This window comes from Phodopus roborovskii, unplaced genomic scaffold (genome assembly GCF_943737965.1).
Source record: "Phodopus roborovskii unplaced genomic scaffold, PHOROB, whole genome shotgun sequence".
In the NCBI taxonomy this organism is placed as follows: domain Eukaryota; kingdom Metazoa; phylum Chordata; class Mammalia; order Rodentia; family Cricetidae; genus Phodopus; species Phodopus roborovskii.
Window position 1 is genome coordinate 1,478,492 of NW_026126618.1, and position 23,518 is coordinate 1,502,009.

Below are 23,518 nucleotides of genomic sequence, written 5' to 3' on the forward strand. Positions count from 1 at the left end.
CTCAGCACCCACATCACGTGTGTGTGTGTGTGTGTGTGTGTGTGTTTAGGGTGTGTCTCGCATCCAATTGTGTGTGATTCCAGCTCCAGGGGATACCACACACTCCCCTGGCCTCCTCAGGCATCCTACATACATGGCATCCATTCACACAATCAACATATGCATAAACAAATCTTAAGTAAAAATAAAAGGCCAATTTTTAAGATTTGATTTTGAGTAAGGCCTTTGGCATCTGTGAGTCTGTCGTCATTTATAACACACAAATATCTGCTGCACAATTTTGCTTAAAAAAAAAAAAAAGACTGGGCTTTATAACTAATTTGTGGTACTAAAGGTTATACAAAGCACAAGATGTTCAGTCAGTGACATGGTAAGTGACTCTCCCTGTTCCTGGTCTGGGAGACCAGGGGAGCTGGCTTCAAAACATACAGTTACTATTATTTTCACTTTTATTAATACTGTTCAGTAGAAGTACATCCAGTTTCACATTAAACCTGTTGAATAAATCAAACGTGAACATCTTTTGAGAAAAAAATTAAATCCTATTAATCCACACAAGTTATTTAAAAACATAAAGGTTACAAACTTAAGGCATGCAATTGCCTGGTCCTCCAATTGTACTACCAGGGACCACAGGAACCGTTAATGGGGCGGAGAGGGCTCATAGGAGATCTCAGGGTCGTTATCGGTGTGTCCTCAGATGGGACCTAGGGACCCCAACTTCTTCCTCTTTCCCTTTTACTTCCAGGTCATGAGGTGAGTTTTGTGCTCTGTCATCAACTCCTGACCTTTGCCCCACAGCATCTACCAGAAGCTTAAACACAATGGGAACCAGTCATGGATCTTCTAAAAACATGAGCCAGAAGAAATGTTTTCTCTTAATTCTCCTGGGAATTTTTAGATAATGATAGAAACAGGACTAACTCAAAGTGGCTAGATTATTTTAATGACCACATAATGTCATCATTGATTATACTTTGAGCTTTAACAAGCAATGCCGAAGCACCACCCATATTTATTGGATGTCTTTGTTCTGAAACACAACTCCAGGAAGTTAGTTCACCGTGCAGAAACTCATGAAACAGCCCCATCTCTAAGGAGGATCTTTGTGCTTGGAAGCAAAGCTATGGACTTTTATCGGGGGGGGGGGGGGTCTCTTAACACAGTGAGCTCAGATGGAACACTTTCATATCTAAGTAATGAACAACATGAACCACCCTGTGTCAAAGTATTCCCATTGCAAGATTGGATTGCAGCTGCCGCCCTGTGTGCAAGTTCTTATTTCACGAATGCTAAAATGTGACCGTGATCAGCCTGTATAAAACTTTCATCCATCCAGGGCCCCATTATTTATTTACACAGACCGATTTTTCTCCCTCCTGCACACATTGTTTCTCTGGGTGCATCCCAGTAACCCATGCGGTTTGGGAACAATAGGGCTGGAGTCATCTTCCATGGGCTTTCTTCTCTTGTGACATTCCTTCCTGAATGCTACCATCCTCTTGGTGACATTTGTTTGCCTGTTTGTTTTGAGGAGGAACAAGCCATATCTCTAAATCTGAGTGGGCTGTAGGATGAAAAATTAATGATGTTTTATACTAACATGCATTCCAGTTTCTGATGAAGATGGTGATCCCTCATAAAGTCGGTGTTTAATACAGTGTCCCTTTATCAGATTGAAGGACAAAATTATATTAAAACTCTGGGTAGTTAATTTCCTGTGTAAACTTATACAAATTGGCTCACAGCTACACTAAGAGGAGACGAATTCTTAATAAAAGGGCTTAGTTTAAAAACCCTATTTAGATAATTCAGAGGCAGTTATTGTCCCACAGCTATGAATTTTTATGGCAATTAAGCAACAAATAAGAGGTACATTAAAATCAAATTTTGAGGGCCCTTTCAGAATGCCGTTGTATAAGCTCATTAAACCAAGTTATCTCAACTATATGTTAATGACACATCACTTCTTGTATAAATTCCTTGCAACAAAGGAAGACGAAAACCAAACCCCAGACATTTCTTTCAGAGGAATAAGCTGCTGTTCATGTGGCAGTTTGAACAATTCAGGGGGCCATTGCCCTTGCCAAGAACAGAGATGGCTCAGCAGGTCCCTTCTTTAATTCGGGCGATCTGAGTTACCTGGCAACGGCCTCCTTAAGAGGTGTTAGTGGAATTTAATTGCTTGAAGTGGATACCTGTATACATACATTCAGCCAACATCCCCATCTCTCTGCACTTCCTGAGCCGACATTCTTGGCACTTCCGCCGCATGTACAGGTCCATCACGCAGTTGCCCCCACTTTTACACTTGTATACGGCATTTTTGGTTATGCTTCTTCTGAAGAAACCTGCGGGAGAAGCGCCGCCAAGTGTGAGAAGATCCCCTAACAAGTCTTCAGGAAACTCACCTGGACTCAGGTACATACGTCAGGGTATTTTCTTCATGAACTGCGGGCAGTCACCCGGATGAGCCTGGAGCGGTGGGTGTGGGACAATGGGAACTTTGTCCTGCGTTATTGTTGAAAGGGGAGTTGTTTTAAACGTACGTCTCTAAAATGACGAAAAGTGGGAATCAGGGTCCCTCATAGGAAAAAAATTCAGTGTTTTTTTTAAAGATATATTACTTTCATTTATCTTTATTGGGGGGCAATTACCTGCCTGTAATTACTAGGTGCTGGTACTATAAAGGTAAGCAATCCATCCCGACCCTCCCAGAGTTTAAAGGTTGACCAAAGCAAATGCATGCAAATAACTAAGACAAGTGAAGACTAAGGGTTGGGTGGATATGGACCGGATGCTGTGCTAAGGCATAAGTGCAGGGAATGATAGCACAGCAAGTGAAGGCCTAGAGATTTGGCTCTGTGGTCAGGAGCAGGTGATGCTCTTACAGAGGACTGGGGCTGAGCCCTCCAAACTCCCATGGAGGTTTACAGCCATGCACAACTCCAGTTCCAGGAACCTGACGCCTTCTTTTGACTTCCGTGAACACCAGACATGCAGGCGGCACACATACACACATGCAGACAAGACACTCACACAACACACAAGATAAAATACATAATCCTTGTATATAAAAATCGTAGAAAGTGAGCAATAAGCAAAAAGCCAGAAAAGTGTGTTGTTCACCAGGCATTTAGGAAGAAAGTTGTATTCAAAGATTTAGTTACTGGACACATAATACGACAGCTTTGCCTAACAATAAAAATGCCAAGCTTGATTTAAAAGGCAGTATCTCCCCAGAGAAGATACAGGACAGCTGCAGCCAGTTCAGGTAAGATGCCTAAAGCCAGGAAGGGGATGCAACTTCCTTCTCCCCTCGTGTCTCACATCTACTTGTTCTCTTCCAACTGGTCGACCACAGATACCAATAATTCCAGATTCGGTTGGTGGTGATCAGGGACATGTATTTGGGAAGCAAGAGAACAGAGAAACTTGTTCCTGCTTGGTACAGCAGCTTACATACTTATTCACAATGTCAGTTTCTGAGGTTTTCATGACATGTGGCAAACCATGATTCAAAGATACTAATGGAAAATTCCAGAAATAAGCCCCTTATAAATTTTGAGATTGTACATCTTTCTGAGTAGTGTGAAGAAATCTTGCCCAGTCTCACCCAGGATATGAGTCATCTCTTTAGCCAGGAAATCCTTGTTGTACGGATCACCCACCCAGTGGCACTTGGAGATCTCATTTGTGCAACTATTATTATTGATAGCATTCTATTTCATCAAAGACGATTACTGATAGTATCGTCCTTGCCTAATTCATGTCTGTATATGGTTCACACAAAGTCTCCGCTTAGTATCTTGGAATTTAGCTATGGTGGATAAGGGGCACTATGTGCTGTATGATAGGTATGTGTGGCAAGGGTTCAAAGTTGACACTCCTCTTGGGTTGGGTTATGAAATAACCCTTCCCACCACGAGGATACTTTTATTCACACTTCCTTGATAAGAGCAAAGCTGTCCCAGTTCTAGCTCACGGCTGTATCTAGGGATTTGGTGCTTTAACTCCTGTCCAAGTTAGTGTTAACTCAATTTGACACCACCTAGAATCACCAGGATTTTTTTTTTAAAAAGTCTCAGTTGAGTTAATTGTCTTTATTAGGTTGGTCTGTGGGCCTGGCTATGAAGGAACCTTAAGTGTTCATTGATGTAGGAGGGCCCAGCCCACTGTGGGCAGTACCATTCCCTGAATAGATAGACAGCCTTGGGCTGTATAAGGAAACTAGCCAAAGTTGGGCCTGAGCAAGCCAGGAATTAATCCCGCAAGCTGGGTTTCTATTGTACTTCTCTGGCCATGACTAGGTTCTCTGCTGAAGGGAACACTGCAGGAAACAGCAAGCAGGCTTATTGTGAGTTCCTGCCTTGACTTCACTTAACGATAGACTATAGCCTAGAAGGACAAGAGGAAATAAACCCTTTATTACCCCCAAGTTGCTTTTGATCAGAGTGTTTTTACCACAGCAACAGAAAAAAAAACAGAACAACTCTATATCCTTTGCACGGATGTCTCCCTGTGTGATGGCATCAATTTACAGTAACTTCACAATGACTTACTCTTGTCCAAGACACGAGTTGTTATGTTAACAGATGTTGGAGTAATAGCAAACATGTATTATTTACACTCTACTGTTCTGGCCACTTTGCCACCATTTAGCTACTTAATCACAGTGTCAATTTTATGATGGACATAGTATTCTCTCCCCCTATATTACAAAGGAAAGACAAATGATGCCAAGAAATTAAATACCTTGGTCATGATTTTATGCACTAGGAGAACTCCAACCCAGGAAGTCAGGCTCTAATGCTCCTACTCTCCGTTGCTCAGCCACAGTTGCCTCCCCTGGGATACAGGGACAGCTTAACACTGAGCTCTAACAGAAAACTGCATTCTCTTACTTTCCAGGTACCAAGATGTGTAAGATATTCCTGTCTTCAGAACTCTCAGTTTGGGACCATGAAGAAGTAAATTCAGAGAACAATACAAGATTGGATGACAGGTAGCTAAATAAGTAACACATTATTGAAATATGGAAGAAAAAACTATTGAAATGTAGAACAAAATTGTGTGCCATTTTAAGTGCTTATATAGGTTATGTCACATTTTAGAGGGAGAGGATAGATTACAGTGTAGATACGGAAAGTTCCATATTTATCATAAAAACTTGTTTAGCTATCATTCAAAATTGCTACAATAAATTAACTATAGTATAAGGTTTTCCCAATGCCTATGGATGGAAAACAATCGAATGCTGAGCTGGGTGACCCTAACCCCAAGTAGGGGAATCAGAGGAGATTTTATGACCGGAGCTTACAGAACAGTTTTTGAAACACGTATCCTGAGGGAAGAGAGACATTCTGAGAGTGAGCAAGGCAGAGTGTTACAGAAGCTCCAAGGAAAAATAGGTAACCCATCCGGGCAGCGATGTAGAGTCTGGGAATATTAGTGAGGGGCGTTTAAGGGTTGAAGTGTGAAAATAAATATGAAATGTTCTTGAAAGACACACAAAGGAATCTTTGCTATGTAGAAAAAGAGGGGCCCTTGAAGAATCTGGCAGAAGAAGGTGTGGTCTAACCTGCCTGTGGAGAAAATCCTTGAAGAAAGAACAAGATAAAAAAGACAGAACCAGAGAGTGGAGACTGGATACTGCTACTACACCAGGGCTGAGAGGGTAGAGGCATCTAGGCTAGACTGGGAGAGACCTAAATAGAGGTGGAGAGAACACGTTAGCCTTGGGTAACTAAATATGAAAACAGAGGCTACAGGGAAAGGTAGACATGTCAAGGGGGGCTTAGCCCTGGGCTCATCTCTCAGCTGCTGTGAATTTCAGCAGGGAAGATCTTAACACTTTCCTAAATGCTAAATCCAACCAAATAAAATCTATAAAGAGAAGAACACTTCATGCTTCAGGTTAGCACTGATACCGAGAATGCAAACACCAAAGCGTGCACTTTGAGTGAGTAAAAAGCAAAAGGAACTTTTTCTCAAGTGACAAAGCATGCCTCCATGAACACCTGAGCTGGTCGGTCTTCCCATGAGTCCGCCTAGGGATGATTCCCTTTGAAACTGCCACAGATCCTGATAGACAGCTCAATAGCCGGGAGAACGAAACGCCTTATTCCAAGATGAATCAAAAGAAGGGTGCATAGAACAATTCTGCAGGGTTTCTTCTTTCTTTTTATCTCTGGTACTAACTGAAAAGGAAATCATTACCATCTCAATAGCTGAATTAATTAGCTTTCACTCTGGGAAAGCAACACAATATTATCGCTACATCATTTAAATGTGGGCACATATACTGTATTTATGCTTATGCAAATCTAGCCACACACCCGATACACCTCTATCTTGCTCTTTCTTGTGCATATTCAACAATGCTCATATCAGAAGTCATTTGAAAATGAATGGGAAGGCAATTCACAGAGGAACAGGCCTTCCTGATAATAGAAGAGCTGTGGGCAGGACTCGTACTGCCCACCTGGAGGTAGGGGACCCCTGGTTTATAGCACAGCTTGGGGATGGTATTTTCATGGATCTTGTGAGTCTAAGGAACATTATCCATCATCCTTGTCCTTTATACGATAGGGTCCAGCAGTCATGTGCTAGTCCCAAGTCATACACACGTTTATGCCTGCATGCATGTCACATTGGACATGGGTATCTACTGGTAGTATGAACTCCATGAACTACCGTTTGATGTTTTACACAATCTCTGTTATCTTTAAAATAGCAACAATGTAGGTGGTTTTGTTCTCGATTTTCCTTTTCTTCGAGCACACTTGTTATTCACTGTTTTGTATATAGTTTTGTATTAAGCCTAAATCTTTTCTTTAGACTAAAAGGGGAATTGTAGTGAGATAGTTCTGTGGCACTCACCACGCCCATTGGGGGGGGTGGAGCCATGGGTGGAGTGACCTGTGGAAGGAGGTCGGAGGGGGCCAGGAAGGTGCTCTCTCTTTCTGGTGTGACTCGGACAGGAGAGGATCGGGTTGAATTTCCTGGTGCTCATCTGTCTAGGTTGTAAGTTATTTCTCCCTGAATAAACATCTATTCGGCCTATTTGTTTATCCTGATCCTTATTTACCACGATACAACAAACATAGAACTCAGAATTCTTAAATAAGACACAGCCTACACAGAGATAGCTTTACCTCCAATTAATTTGTTTCCCATGCTGTTCCAAGACACTTTGCAGACGGTATTCCTTGATCCTTAATCCAACGAGGTAGTGATATTATTATTTATCTCCCATGGAGAGGAACTCAATTGATCTGCACAGAGGCTAACTTGCTCAAGGTACTACAGGTAGTAAATTGTATCCACTAACTACACAGGTCTTCAAATAGAGTAAGGAGTTTGTATCCCAAAAAGTTTTCTCAAGATATTAATCTCACACAGCATGGAAAAACCCAATCTGTCACAAAGATCTGTCACCTTCTCCAAGTTAGATCCACGAGTTCCTAGCAGTCATTTTAATAGTGGCAAAATGAACCAAAATGCCCAGTCACCCATGTCTGTTTCGTTCTTGCTCATACTGGTGTTTCACGTTCTTTCCACCCCAAGAGTAGTCATCATTTTATGCTAGCTGCTTCAGCAACTCTCCCTCTCATTGGAAGGGTAATTCTGGACCATCAAAAGTGTAAAAGATGGGTGAACATTTCCAGAGAGGGGAGAAGCTGAAGCAGCTTAGCCGGGAGTAGCTTGGAGAACTAGCCTCAAGCTTCGGGATGGAATGAATCTCAAGGGTCCTCTTGAGCTTCGGATGGCCCAGCACCCATGAGGAGTTTCCAGAAAGGAGGCGAACCTCGGTGAGAACTGGGATTGTGGCTCAGCAATCCCATATCCAAGGCCTCTGAGAAGTTACGCGTGAGGAAAATCTGTAAAGGGGCGACTGCCCGAAAAGCTAACTGAAAAGAAATCGATGAAAATACAGCCTATTAAGATTGGAGGTGTGCGGCAAAAGCAAAATTATGGCGGGACAGGGGGCCGGATCAACAGCATTAAAATCCATTTTCTATGTTAAGATCTAGACTCAGTGACTTAAGCTTGGCCTTCAGGGAGCTAAGAAAGAAGGGAAAACTAATCACAAAGAAGGCAAAATAAAGGAAATAGTTTCTAATAATCAGAGCAGAGGGGCTGGAAAGATGGCTCAGTGGTTAAAGAGCCCTAGCTGCTCTTCCAGAGGACCCAGGTTCAATTCCAAGCACCTACATGGCAGCTCACAACTGTCTGTATTCCTGTTCCGGGGGATCGAACACCCTCACACTGACAGACATGCAGACAAAACCCCAATGTATACAAAATAGATAATTTTTTTAAAAAAATAATCAGAGCAGAAATCAATGTAACTTCAAATAGAAAAACAATATTAAAAAAAGCCAATGAGACTAGAAGATAAATCCTCTCAATAGAAATCAGTAAATCCCTAGAGAGGCTAATTAATAAAAAGATACCAATTATGGATATCACAAGTGAAATGAGCCCCATAGTATAGACCCATTAAAAAAAAAAACAAGGGAATAAAGAACTCTAAAGATTATTAAGGACTCTAAACTCACAGATTTGATGACTTCGATGGAATTCTTGAAAAATGCCTAACAACACATACCTGGGGCACTTATCGACAAAACAGGCCTACCTGATAAAAGAAAATTAATAAATAAACAACCCTCCCAAAACAGAAACTCCTGGCCCCAGACAGTTTCATTGGTTAATTCTATCAATCATCTGAAGATGAAATACCATCTGTTTATTCCCTTTTCCAGAATACACTTTCTAGCCTTTTTATGAGACCAGCAATACCTTAATACCAAAAAAGAAAAAACAAAAAATAAAAAGGAAAACACCGAAACTATAGGTTACTGTCTCTTTTTCTTTTTTTTCATATGGGGTGAATGCCTGCTGACACTCATGCAGAGGTCAGTGCAGGATTTTTGGGGTGTGTCCCTCTATCACGAACTGTCTTATTGCCTTGAGACTGGGCAGCTCACTGGAAGGCCATCATTTCACCTGTTTGTCTAGCTGGCTCTTGGCATCCACCTGTCTTCTTCGAAGCTGGGGTTACAGGCGAGCAGCCACGCCTGGCTTTCGCCCAGATGCCTGGGATTCACCTCAGGTCTTCGTTCTTGCAGAGCAAGAGGTCTCGCACGCTGACCCATCTCCCCAGTCCCACAGACATCTTTCTCTTCCTTTAATTTTTTTTTTATTTAGTCTGTTACAATTTCTCTCTGTTTGTTTTTGTCTGGCATTGTGGTTTCAGCCCCGTTATATAAAAATTACTTCCCTAGGTGGGTTCTGAAATAAATTCCTTTAGATATGATTTGAACCAAACTTTTCATCATTTATTTCCAGAATTTGAGCTTACTTATAGAACACCTTGGCTCTAATACAATAGAAAGTTCGCCACGCCACAGGGCCTCTCAACCCCCTCTTCTAAGGATAATGCCCATATCAGCAGCTGTTGGCTCATCAAGACTACTGGCAACAGTAACTAAACCAAGATGCAGTTGCCTATCATAACTACCTATAAAAAGATGATATAATGATGAATACAATCAGTAATAATGCATGCTACTGTACATGTAGCTAGAGCATTTTTCTAGCACATGCATATTCCCAGCACCACAAGCAAAACAGATCTCTGTGTAGAAAGCACTGCCTCTCAGATAATCAATAAGCTAAAGGTGTTGAAAGACTTTCAGAGCCTCCTTGGAGCCCAGAAAAAGAGCAGGCCACCCCCAGACTTCCAGACCTCCCACCTCAACTTCCTCCTTCACACTTCAGAAGCTTGGCTGGAAGTTCTCCCAAGATGGCTCTCACCTGGCCCTCCTCTGTCTTTTCTTCTATGTTGAATGGAGGGAAGATGATTCAGCTATCCAAATTAAAAAAAAAAAAAACAAACAAGCAAGCAAACAAAAAAACCACAAAGCAAAACCAAAGACCTAAAAGTTAGAAAAGTGTGACATCATCTGTGGTAGCCTCTGCAGAGTGGGTAGGAGCCTAAGCGGGCAGGGGCAGAGGTTGTTTCCTAACAATTCTCCCTTAACTTCATCTGTCTTCGGAATCACACGGACTCCTTCCGGCGGCATGTTTATTAAGCGATGATGGAGTCTTAAGAGGATAGAAAATGTAATTCCTCTGACATCCTTGTCCTACTGAGTGCCTGCTAAGACCATGAGGACAGGATCATTCTGTGATAGAATGTGGCTCTGCATGTCTTCAAGAGCCATTGAGATGCCCGTGTAAGACATACTCCTGGGAGCTGCGGCCTGACCTCAGCAGCCTTCAGAGGTCTGGGCTCCCACAAGCAAATCTCCACCTCGGGTGGCATCCAGGGCTGCCTGCACATACAGAGGAATTTGCTCTTACGGAATTTAACCCTTTCCTCTGAACCATTGCTGACATGATTCGGTGGTTTATTCTTGTATATGTATCAGTGACTGCTTTCTCTCATTTAACAGCTTGTGCTTTGGGAAATGTCTCTTACTCGCTATTTACGTATTGTTTATATACTCAGGCATTTTCCATGTTTAAAGATGTATTGCCCATATGTTCATTTGAAATATCCATTTTTTGTCCCATTAAAATCATTTATATTTTTTCATGGTTTTTCAGATACCACTTGTTGATAGGTGATAGTTTTAGATCTTTGTTTGCCTTTCTGTTGTTATTTCTATTGTACACATTGTTTCTCGTTACTGCTTTGCAATGGTAACTGTAAGAACTGAATTTTTTTTTTATTCTGTTTTGCTCACCACTGCATCCCCTATAGGTTAGAAGACTGAATGGCACGTAAGGTAAAGTAAGGTAATACCTAATAATATTTTATGAATTAAGAATTTAATTAATTAGTTAATTAACCACCAGAAAGACAGTTTTGACGGCAGGGTGTGATGCCAGTTGGGGCATGTAAATGAACATAGCTGAAACAATGATAAAATAATAAAAATTCAGTAAGAAAATGTAACAACAGCTAATGCCTATGGAACCTTAAAGACCATCCTATGTATTTCAATAAAGCAATCAAAAGTATAGTAATAGCAACAAGCATCTACTAAGTATTTACCATTGGTAGGCTGTGTTTTAATTGCTTCGCAAACATTTAATCTCAACCATATCAGTGGTTCTCAACCTATGGGTCCCGACCCCTTTGGAATCACATATCAGATATCCTGCATATCAGCTATTTACATTACAATCTGTAACAGTAGCAAAATTAGAATCATGTAGTAGCAACAAAATAATGTTATGGTTGGGGGTGACCACCACATGAGGAATTGCATTAAAGGGTTGTGGCATTAGGAAGGCTGAGAACCATTATACTATATGTTCATCAGAGCTATTTCATGACCATCTGTAAATGCCTAGCTAAGGAATTTTGCCAAAGGTCAGATGAGTTAGCCATAGCAAGCCCCAGAACAGTGCCTACACAGTAATCACCTGATGTATGTTATCTACCTGCCCATCTGTCTGTCATCATTCCCATCCTTATCTCCATTATCATCTCTTCTATCTCCTCATCAGCATTATCTTCACTTGGCAAGTGAGGAGGCTGAATCCCAGAGACATGCATTAACATAGGACAACTGGGAAAAGAGCCCCTAGGAATTGGAATTGGAGTCATTCGCCTTGAGTCCTGAGCTACCTATGGTGTCACCATTCACCTATTAAAGGCTCCCAATGCCATGAAGTCCTTGGAGATTCACAATGCATCATGCTCTGTGACAATTTAGTCTTCCAGTTTATTAGAGTCCTTACTAAATTTCATAAACCAGACTGTGCTTGATCTCAGTTTGTGAGGAGGAAGGCTACTTGCCAGTCAAAAATGTCCATAAACAAAGGCTCCATTGGAAATGGCCCCAAATCCACTTCACGGGATAATCATCTCAACATTTTTGGAAGCTTTCCTAAAACTTCCGAACCAAACATTATGCTGGTTCATGATCATATATAAAAATATGTTCCAAGCCAGGTGGTAGTGGCACAGGTCTTTAATCCCAGCACTTGGGAGATAGACGCAGGCATATCTATGTGAGTTCGAGACCAGCCTAGTCTACAAGAGCTAGTTCCAGGACAGGTTCCAAAGCTACAGAGAAACCCTGGCTCAAAAAACGAAATACATACGTGCATACATACATACATGCATAAATACACACACTCATTCTGGGGTCACCTTTAACCCAAAGTGCCTTTCAAGGGTTCTCTATGTGGCATGTGCAGACCATGACACTGAGGGCAAGGTGACAGACACTGACAAACTAGGGAACTCATCTGTTCAAAATTTCCTGTCAGACACAGATGAGCTTTTGATGGCCAGCATTTGAGATTTGAATCAAAATTCATTCAGATGTGAATATTTCATTAACGCCATTGATGGCTCCCAGAGGAAGAAAAGTCTAGATTTAATCTAGGGCCCAAGCAAAGGCCAGTCACTATCTGTCTTCACTACACCTGTGTTCAGCCGTTACTTCAAGAAACACTGAAAACTGCAATTTTTCTCACTGATGCTGTAGCTATGACAAATAAGGCATCCAGATAAAATTGGAATATTTCTTGTTGAACTAGAGACAGAAGCCAACAACAGTAGGAAATTTCACTATGACCTCAGGTTTGTTTCTAAGTTTCAATTTTTTTCTCTATTGCGGGGCAGGGGTGGAGTGGGGTTGTGTTTTGAGTGTCATAGACCCTGCAGCCTGAGGCAATCCCTAAACAAGAGAGAAAGTAAGAGCTTTCTATACAGTAATCTACTTAACTCTCACAAAGACCGCATGATAATACTGTCACTTTCACAGAGTTGGGGCATTTAGAAAATGAAGCTCTAGGTAGAATGAGATTTAGCTGGCTTGATATCCACTGTGTCCTCCTTCCAGGCTACCGTCAGGGAGGAAAGGTGTACACGACTTTCCCAGACCCCCTTGCAAAGCTCTTCAAAACAGACACATTTAGAAGTCAGTGCAAAACAGTAGGGAGGCTACTTCTGAGCTCTTGCTATTTCTACTGTGAAGCAGGGCCATGGAATTTCCAGGTGAGAGTACCAACAGAAAGGGTACAGCCACAACAGACAAGGCGTGGCTCTAGAGCCATCGGTTTCAGCAAAGGTAACTTCCTGGGTCCTAGATGGCAAAAGCTCCAGCAGGCAAGGATTGCAGTATTGCGCTGAACAGACTCATGGAGGTTAGCACAGAACCTGTTCTGATTTGTCTGTTCCCGTATTTGTTCCATTCTGCTTGAAATATTAGTTTCTGTTTTTTTCACTGAGTTCTGGCTGCTGTCTTAGATAACTTGATTATTTATAGACAGCCTAGATCTGAGACATGTTGACTGATTCTAAAGCCCACCATCTTTCTGAAGAATGTTGAAGAGTGAAATCAGCTTTGTTGCTGGGGAGATCAGATACCAAGAGTTGCAGGTTGCCGGGACAGTGTTGTGTTGGGTGAGCTAGTAGACCTTCCTGGAACGTGTTGGACTCGATTCCATCCTGTTCTGTGTTCCTCTCATACCCTTGCAGCTCTTGGCCCTTCCCTGGTCATTAAGCTAGAACAGGGTTTGCTTGTCTTCTGATGAGAGCACATAAGACCACAAGGAAGACTGTTGCTGACTTTTCAGTCACCAAAGCCTGAAATCTCAAATCCCAAACACTATATGATACCTAAGTTAGTGTACTACTGTGACCGATGTTGTTTATGGTGGCAGTCAAAGAGAAGGAACTAAGGCATGCTGGTACCTTAAGAGTCCATGAACTCTGTTCCTCCCATGTTCCCATTTCCAGACTGAATCCTAGAGGTGGGTTCAGAGTTGACAGAAACCCAGTGTCATCTGGAATTCTGCAGCAGAGGAATCCCTGCATGCTTAGGGTTCTCTGTGCCCAGCCTGGCATGGAGCAGCAGATCGATAGTTTCATGGTTTCCTGGTACTGCTGAGTATTGTGACAAGCCTTGCAGCAACAGCTGGAACTCACCCCTGACCCGAAAGGAATGCACAGATAGAGGCCAGAGATGGTGGCGGAGTACACTCAGCACCCCAGGCTGCTGCTGCACAGTGTCTCATCTCTTCACTGGTGACTGGACAGCAGCCAGAGCATCACCCCAACAGACTGGCTCGTGAGTCCCGAGGATCAACCCCACCACAAAGCACCCAGCCACTCCACAGCACTATGCTAAACCTGGTGCCTGACCACAGCTCAGATGTCTGGCGGGAATAAGGGGATGATCCCGAGTCAAATGAAATGAACTGCGGGGCCTAATGTTGAATTAAATGCAATTAGACAAGAGGCTCCTTTCTTGACCCCACGGTCGGCGTTGAGCGCTCTCGCCATGCTTGCAGTTGGTTCTGGTTCCTGGCCCTCGTCTTTGGTTGAGAATGGGTACCAGCAGGCTACAGACTATAACTTAAACTCCTGCCTGCTTCTGTAATAAGCAAAGTTCAGGAGAACGAGGTCATGGTTACCCTTTACACATCTGCATACGTGTGGTATGTCTGCAGAGAGGAACAGTTACAACACAGACTTCTGTGGTGAAGATCCTAAAATATTAGTGGTCTGGCCATTTGCAAATGGCCCTGGTTGGCTCCGTCTCCTGCCTGTTGCATGCTTGTCATTTGCTGACACCATGAGGCCAGAGTATCAAACCCAAATCAATAGACAAAAACTCTGCCTTACTCTGCTCTTAAAAATGTGACTACATCCAAATCCCTTTTCTTGGCAGTCTCAAAGGACCAGGCTCTCTGGGACGCCTTCCTTTGTGCCTTACTAGCTTTAGTCCTGTGTTTTCCTGGAGTCTGGCGGCCTCTGACATAGCTTCTCCACCCCGTGGAGCCTTTTCCTTTCCTGAATGTCTTTTAGGGAGTGCTCCCACAGATCCTCCTTGGCCCTCTAGTCTCCCTGTAGTCCCCCTGCCGTGCTCCAGGATTCTTAGGACCTTTTGACTTGAGTTTACTTATGAGGTGAACTGTTCCAGATTTCTGACTTTCGATGTTTAATACATGGGCTGAGGCAATGCTGATACCTCAATATCTAAATTAAGCATTTGACTTTCTCCCATAGGACGGCCATTTCCTGGGTGAGCAATGACAAGCAACTCAGCCTGGAAGTCACGCATACAAAGTGTGCGGTTAGGTTTATAAGACGTAGTTTTGAAGCTGGAACTCCCCACATTCCGTTAGCTGTGAAACCCTGGGTCTGCTCGTTAACTTTTCATGTTTCAGTTTGCTCATCTATAAAGTAAGCATACAGCATGAAAATTAAAGAACCCGATTGCACAACGTGATGGATACATCCCTTGTGCTCTCATTACTGGCCTCTCAAACCGCAGCTTCTGATATAATATGCATTCCCTCTCTTCCTTTTCTTCTTTCCCTTTTATTGAAAATAGCTCTCTCCCCCTCACGTAACATACCCTGATTACGTTTCTCCGCCCATAACTCCCCCTAGTTCCCTCTCTCCTCCCCTCCCCTCCATTTCTGACTCTCAGAAAACAAGCACGCTTCTAAGGGACAATAAAGTAAAGTAAGATATAACGAAAATAAACTGTAATGAGCTAAAACAAAAACTATTGCATCAGAACTGGACAAAACAAACAGAGAGGAGGAAAAGAGCCCAAGAGTAGGCACGAGATGCCGAGACCCACTCAGGGAACTCACACAGACACTAAACTGAAAGCCATGCCGTATGTGAAGGACCTGGTGCCGACTGGGGCAGCTCTGTGCTCGTTGCCTTGGCCTCTGTGGATTCACAACAGCTGTGCTCGTGATGGTTTAGTGGGCCTTGTTTTCTCGGTGTCTTCCTTCCCCTCTGGCTCTTACCACTCTTTCTGCCTGCTTTTCCTCAGGGTCCCTGAGCCCTGGGGCGGGAGGGGGGAATCTCATGTTATTCTTACCTTTCAGGTGCACATGCTAATGCCCATTTCCCACAGTCTCTGCAGGCCCAGAGAGAATCAGGCTGGATAGTCATCGCTGTAACGTGCAGGTTATATTCTGTCTACGTTGATACTTTCCCTTTGATCCAGACTTTTAAAGCAAACTATGTCTTTTTCTTTCTCTTCAAGCAGAAAACATGACCTAGACTGGAATTTGTCCAGTCAGATGTCCAGTCCTTATTCTTTAATTTCTCAAAATAGCTCTGGCTGTCCTGGGATTCACTCTGTAGACCAGGCTGACTATGAACTCACAGAAATCCACCTGCCTCTGCCCGCCCCCTCTCCAAGTGCTGGGATTACAAGCATGAACCATTACTGCCTGACTCAGTCCTAAGTTTTATGAATAGAGTTGTCCCTGTGGTGACCTGAGAGAGAGAAAGGGAGAGAGAGAGAGAGAAGAAGAAGAAGCCCCCACCTTCCAGGTTCTCCGTTGCTCCTGCGGAACTCATCCAGGTGAACCAACCTCTTGGGTGCCTTTTAGATATAACTTACACCCAGATCGTTCAAACTTTAACATGAAGGGCTTGTGCAATCACAGATTCTTGGGTTCTGCTTCCAGAAGTTCTCATTCCATAGGCCTGGAGTGGGGCCACATGATACTCTACTGCATCTACCACGCTCCTCATGGCTGGGTACCAAGATTATAACAGGAATAATGGTAGAGCCTCATCGAGATTTCACTGCATTCTATACAGTTAGTACTATACTATAGTAGTATACATACTATACTAAATCCATGACCCATGTTAAATTTATTTTTATTTATATATGCTCTTTTTCTTTTATTTATGGGGGTAGCATGCACGTGCTATGACATGCGTGTGGAGGTCAGAGGACAACTTTCAAGAGTCTCTCCTACACCATGCGGGTGCCAGGAATCAGGACATCAGACTTGTTGGCGAGCACTTTTAACTACGGAGCCATCTCACTGGTCCTATATTAAATTTGCTATTGCGTCTTTGTATTACAATGCTCTTTTAAAGGACTAATAATAGCTTCTCTGGATCATCTCAATGACCATCGTGTCCTGACATTTAAACCAGTTGCCCTCAGAGTTTGTTTGTGCCCATGATCTCATTAACCGCAAGAAATACGACTTAATTATCAAGAGCAGTGAGAAAAAAAGCAAAGATAAACTTGACATGCGCGATACATCCCTGGCTCAGGCTAAATGGAGCCCTGAGTGGACCAAGATGCAGCTCAGAGAAAGCAATGGAGAATGTGGCACAGAGTGCGTTTGCCAAACTTGAAAGAGGCCACGCTTTTCTGACAGTTCAAATAACAACATATAGCTAGCACATTGTATTGGCTCATTGGGATATTTTTGTACTTTATTTATACTTAATTTATAAATCTGGTCATTTTCCTGCACATTAACCTGGTTCAAGAGATTGTAGGAGCCAACACGGGAGGATTTTACTACAATGAAAACCAGGAAGCACTCACCTTTGCAACCCTCGCAGGTGAGTGCGTTGTAATGGTACCCTGAGGCCCTGTCCCCACAGACAACGCAAAGCTCATCCCCTTTTATTCTTCCGGCAGCTGATGTGGCCATTCGGGGCTTCTTTGTCACCGGCATCTCTGAAACCTCAGTCTCTCCCTGGTACACAGTCTCCGCCGGCATTCGCCTGAGTTCATAGATTCCAGGAGAGTACCACTCCTCCGGTTGCTGGGGATAAAAACCCAGGTTGGAATAATAAGAGGACGAGGAAATTTGTGGTTGAACTTGAGGGAACTGGACATTGCTGTATGGTGAATATGCCTCCAAATCCAGGTGCTGCTCCAGAGCTCCTGCTTCCTGTTCCGTTAGCACACCTGAACACAAGGGTCAACAAAACGAGAATCAATTAATGTCGTCATCCTAGAATTTGGAGCACCACGACAGCTCCAAATTATTGACATAGAAACTATGAACGTATATAAAAACTAAAGCTGTAAGAGCGTGTTTATATAAAATTAACTTTAAAGTTTTCATTATTTATTTTTATTGATGCACATGTGTGTGCCTGGGTGAGTATATGTGTACTACATTCATTCAGGTGCCCTTGGAGGACAGAGGGTGTCAGATCCCCTGGAGCTGGACTTATAAGCAGGTGAGAGCTACTGATGCGGGTGCTGGGAATTGAACTCATGTTCTCTGGGAAAGCAGCAAATGCTCTTAACCGCTAGGCCTACAAATCTCCCCAGCCCTACAAATCTAACGTTTTAAAATAAGTTATCTGCAAATATAACTAATATATAACATTTTTATTGTGTGTGTGCTTATATAGAGGGACAGATAAGAATGTTTAAATGATAAATCATAACCTCAGGGGAATGTGTGCAACACAGAGGGCAGCTGAATGGCATGTTGCTAATATGCAATAGGTTTTTGAAACCTAATAAGAGAACATTCAACAGCCTGTGGAAAAGGATAAAGTCAGAAATAAATAGATTTTACAAACTGTTTCATAAATCCACAAAATTGTTTTCCTTTTAAAAATAAATGATAAGTAAGCTCAAGTTAAATCTACAATGTACTTATCCTCAAATTATGGAGATTTTAATGATGGAAACCATCGGAAGAACAAACACTCTTAGAGGGTAATATTTTACAGTCATCCAGTATTTAAGACTCTATTATCTAGCATTGATTTTTTTTTTCAGTGCCAGGGAAATTTATTTTAGAGAAATATTTAATTCCATGTAAAAAATAATTTTTATACAAGTTAAAACATTCATTTTCATCCCATGGTAAGAAAGAAGTTGGAAACACACTCCACAATAGGAGTGTGGTTGGGGAAAATTGCAGTGTTTATACACAAAAACTATTCAAATGGGCAATAATCATGACAGTGGTGATACTGGAGGGATTCTTCCCCTTTCAGACATTATTTTCAAAAGGTGAACTGTAGAAAATGTGCATACCTATAAGTATAATATGCAGTGTGCATGTGCACACACTGTTGGTAGGTGAGGCAACTTTCCTCATAATCCTTAACAAACTAGATGCTGGTGCGTGTGCAAGGTGATATTTTCTGGGGTAAGAAACGACACAATATTTTTACTGTTTGTGATTTTTTGTAATAGGCATGTTATTTTTAGTTATTAAAACATAGAAGGGAATTTTAAGAAAAGAATGTACTACGTAGCAGCATTAATTTACCTGCTTTCAAACCCATGCTCTGTTACTCAATCTCTGTGCAGATGGGAATTTTCTTAACAGCCATAGTTTCTCTTCAATGATGCATGCCAAACACTTTGTTACATTTGACATGGAAGAAGTGTCCCAAGACTATAGATGACATTAAAATAGGGATAATAATTCTTCCTAAAAGCATTGTTATTAAATAAGATGCTTGAATACAAAACCTAGGTAACAAAAACTTGTAGGTTATGAAGATACTTCTATTTTTAGAAACATAAGCTGTGCTATTTAGAAAACAAAATTCTTAAATTATGCAAAAAAAAAAAGTAAAAGATAAGATGATGTGTAAGTAATCTGGCTCTTTAACGCACTGTCAGATTGATTACCCTAGAGCACAATTCCAGCCTGTCCCTTCTGAGGCTTGAAGCAACTGAACCATTGATGTTCAGTGTTCACACCTCAAGCTGGAAATGGAAACTTCTAGATAAAGTAGCCTGCTGACGGCTTACTGAAATAGACAGATTTGCAGTTGCTCATTGAAAACACAACCAAATGTGTCTTAGAATCTAAAACTGTTTTGGGGGAGGGCTCAGTGGGTAAAGCCTCTGCTGGGTAGATGTGAGGGCAGGGCCTCTGCAGCCTCGATAAAGCCCAGATAACGCCCTATAACGCCAGCACCAAGGCGGTCCAGGCGAGAGGGTCCAGGAAGCTCAAGGAGCAGCCAGGCTCTTTGAATGACACAACTCAAGTTCAATGACAGAATCAAAAAAATGAGGTGTAGAGAGATGAGTGTCCTTATCTGAAGACAGGTGACTTCAACTTCTGGTCTCCTACACCTACACTGACATGGGTGAGTACACTTGCCCATACACACGTGCGCACACACACACACACACACACACACACACACACACACACACGAGCATGTGCACCATGTGCCAGCACAAGTATATAATTAATAAAATGAGTAAACAAACAAAATTTAGAACCCCTTGATTTGGCCTGGGTTTGATCTACAGAACAGAGAGAGAGAGATCTTTTAGATTTCAGAACAGAGTGTAGTGTGTCCATGACACTGGATAGAACCCAGTATATGAAGTGCATGAAGCAATCACAGCAATGCCTTCCTCGGTGGAATTTCATGAATATTCACACAGAGTAGAATAAATAACAACCAGAGTTTCGTATCCTTCAGCTCAACTGTGGTCACCAAAAGAAATTCTTACTGAACTTAAAAAAATCAATGGTTTCAAGTGATTTGGGAATTTGGAATTGGACTTAGGGATTCTGGACCTGTGCACCTTGCATTCAAAATGTTCTTCAAAGGGCTCAAATGGCTGGTGTTATTGTCATTATTACTAGTAGCAGAAATTTTTATGAATTCCTTCCCCCATTTGCATATTCTCAGTAGGATGAGGTACCATTATTTCTCTTGTGTACAAAGGCGTTTCCTGGGCTGTTCCTTAAAACTTCGGACAATTCCACGCTGTTTTCATCTTTGGACAGAATGTCTTTGCTAAAGTTATTTCTGACTCTTAGCCCCCCCTAAAGTTGAGATTGGAGTCTGACCTCAAAGCCCACGCATGGAAACACTCAACTCTCTGGAATCATGTCAAGTGTGAGATGCTTCCAAAAGCGTGGGAGGCAATGACTTCCTCTTTCTCTGCTCTCTGTAGTTGAGCTTCCAACTTCTGCTTACACATAAAACACAAACAGGCCCGCTAGACTCGGCGTGCATGATCCTCTCTTCCAGCAACTTTTCCGCGTTCCAGCTTTTCCATTTCTCGGATATGGCTGTTTCTGGTCTCAGGACTTTTGCATGCGCTCCCTATACCTGGCTGTTCCCTCAGTGTAGCTACTCTCCCCCAGAGCTCTTAACACTCATGTTCACCTGACTACAAACTTCACTGCTAGGACCGCTGTGCTTGGGGGGTCTCCTCTGTCTCTAGATCCAAGGAGTCATGGTTCTGACTTTAATTAAATGGTGCCTCCACACCACTACTTACCACCCTGACTGTCCTCTCTTTGCTCATCTATAAAGAAAGGATATATGATCTCCTAGTCCTTTCTATCTAAAATCTCATAAGCACAAGACATTTTTTATGAATATTAGAATTCACAACTTTTCTACAATAGCAAAGCAGAATGGTCACATATTAAATATCGCCAACACATTCTACACTGACCTAGGAAATGACTGAGCAAGCATATAATATGCAGTATCTGTGCAAACATCAATTTCCTTCCTTTCCTGCCCAACTTGTATCAGCTAGGAAGAAAAAAAAAATCAGTGCATCCGACAAACAAGCGGATTTTGGTAAAGCCACTTTGTCTATGAGTACAAAATAGAAGAATACAGTATGAAATTATTAAAGATAAAATGTAAGCAAATTCCCAGTCCATTTCTTTACCAAATATGACTAAAATTTCAGAAATAAATAAAATGTAAAAGAACTAAAAAGTTAAAGTACTGGTGTCGATCTTGGACTAGATTTTGGTTTCTAACTCGAACGCTCAAGTCTCCCCCTCCCCCACCCTGAGCCCAGCTTCCTTTCACCACAGGTTGGTGAAATTAAGCAACTAGTACAAGGTCAAAAAAAAAAAAAAAAAAAAAAAAAAAATAGCAGAATCTGGGTTCTGTAGAACCCGGGGAAATGGTTAACATTTTATCTTCACATGATAGCTCAAGGCCCCAGAGTTATTATTTTTCAGCAAAGCAAATAGTCCCATAGTCACGAAACAAGAGTCCCGGTTTGGGTCAGTTAACGGTACCGGCATCATATTTATCCCAGGAACCATTTAAACTAAAACGCGAAGTGGAGTTGGAGACAGCCCAGGCAGTCAAAAGTCAACCTCACAGGCATGAGGACCTACACTCCTCAGAACCAAGTCAAAAAGCCGGGTGAGCGCCAGCATCTTCTTGATTCTGAACTGCTAGTAATCCCTGCTAAGAATTCAGAGCCCCAGAGGTGCCCGAAACTCACTGGCCAGGCCAGTGAGAGACCCCGACACAAGAAAACTCAGACTAACCAAGGAAAACAAGTGACGGCACCTGAAGAAGCACACGAGGTTGACCTCTGACCTCCATGTGCATTCACGCGCACATGGATACAAAGCTCTCCCAAGGTGATAGATAGGGTAAGACGGGGAAACAATAAGAGAGTACCATACACTAACGCAAATTAATGCTTCTGTTCTCAGAGTTTCACAGTTTGCTGCACAGCTACACAGCGGGGAGGTAAAGACAGTGTGGAAAGGAAGGAGCCGCACACAGACGCTTTGTAAAGCTTGGACCTGAGCAACTTCTACTATACATTGACTATGAGACTCCCTGCACCTCATCTATCCCAATGTGGACCCTTTGGGCAAGAGTCTCCATGAGAGTTTAGGAAATGGTTCTTAAGTAGGAACATGTGGGTAAACTCCAGGGGAGTCTGAGACTCCCAGAAGGTCAGCTTCCGCATACAGACAAGACCTTGGCTTTCCACAGACTCTTCCAGAGGAACAGATGAAGGAAGGTCCAGTACGTACAACGTGACAGCCATTAACTGGTTACCAGAGGATATCAAAGAGCTGAGATGGGGTTAGTAATGCTCAGGAAGAGAGTTTTTAAACTTATTTAATTCTTAGTAATCTACATTTTAAATTAAACAGTCATATGTGGCTTGTGACTGTCATATTCAACTCTCTAGGGAGTTTGTGAACAGAGAGAACAGGTCCACATGTTAATAGTGACACTTTCCTACAATTTCAGTTAGTGTCTATGTGTGGTGCAAAGTATTCCCCCCCCCTTTTTTTTTAATTAACCTCTGACACAATGCTAAGCACAGCAAATGTCCAAGGCCATATTTGTAGAATTGAATTGAGTGGGAACTTGCTTTAACATATCCCGTATTTCCTAAGCCAGGGCTTCTTGGCCAAATGACATGGCTTCATTTGTGAAGTTGTTTGCCGTTCCTGGAACCAGGCCTTGGGGTGTAGGTGTTTCCCCCATGGTGTCAGCTGATGACCTCCTCTGTGAGGCCTGCCCTAGTTCCCCCAGGCATAACTAATCTCTCCTAACCTCTGTACACACTCCTAATATAACACTTAGCATTAGCATGTATGATCATTCGTATCTGTTCACGGCCTTATCTTCCACGCTAAACTTGAGGCGGTAATGAGAAACCGGTTTGGATTGCACAGATCCGGAGATAGATCTGGACACATTTCACCTGCAAATTGCTACATCTGTGAACTTGGGGAAGACACCTGGCCTATTTTAGCTTCTGTGTCTGCCCCTGTAAACCTAGAGCAGTGTGCTCTTACGTCAGAGGCTGCAATATGCTGGGACGGAGGCAAGGAATGTAAATTGCGTGTACTTCATGAAGCCAACATTCAGTACATTCCGTTTCGTTCCTGTTGGGGTTGGTCTGTGAACTCTCTGAGGGAAATATTAGATGATATTCCCATTTCTATCATTTCTGGCACCCTG

At 42.5% G+C, this 23,518-nt stretch overlaps 1 protein-coding gene across 4 annotated transcripts in view; it reads right to left on the reverse strand.

The window, feature by feature from the left end:
* The window catches only part of Nr1h4 (nuclear receptor subfamily 1 group H member 4), a 53,865-nt gene that overhangs the window by 21,105 nt on the left and 9,242 nt on the right, over positions 1-23,518 (reverse strand). For 2 of the 4 annotated variants that reach the window (XM_051206329.1, XM_051206327.1), the window contains exons 2-3: positions 17,364-17,732; positions 2,211-2,351 (exon numbers count right to left, since the gene is read on the reverse strand). In XM_051206329.1, coding sequence (XP_051062286.1) covers positions 2,211-2,351; positions 17,364-17,732 — 510 coding nt within the window. Of the gene's footprint in view, positions 1-2,198; positions 2,352-17,363; positions 17,733-23,518 lie in introns of all 4 variants that reach the window. The other 2 variants (XM_051206328.1, XM_051206326.1) reach the window with 1 other exon arrangement.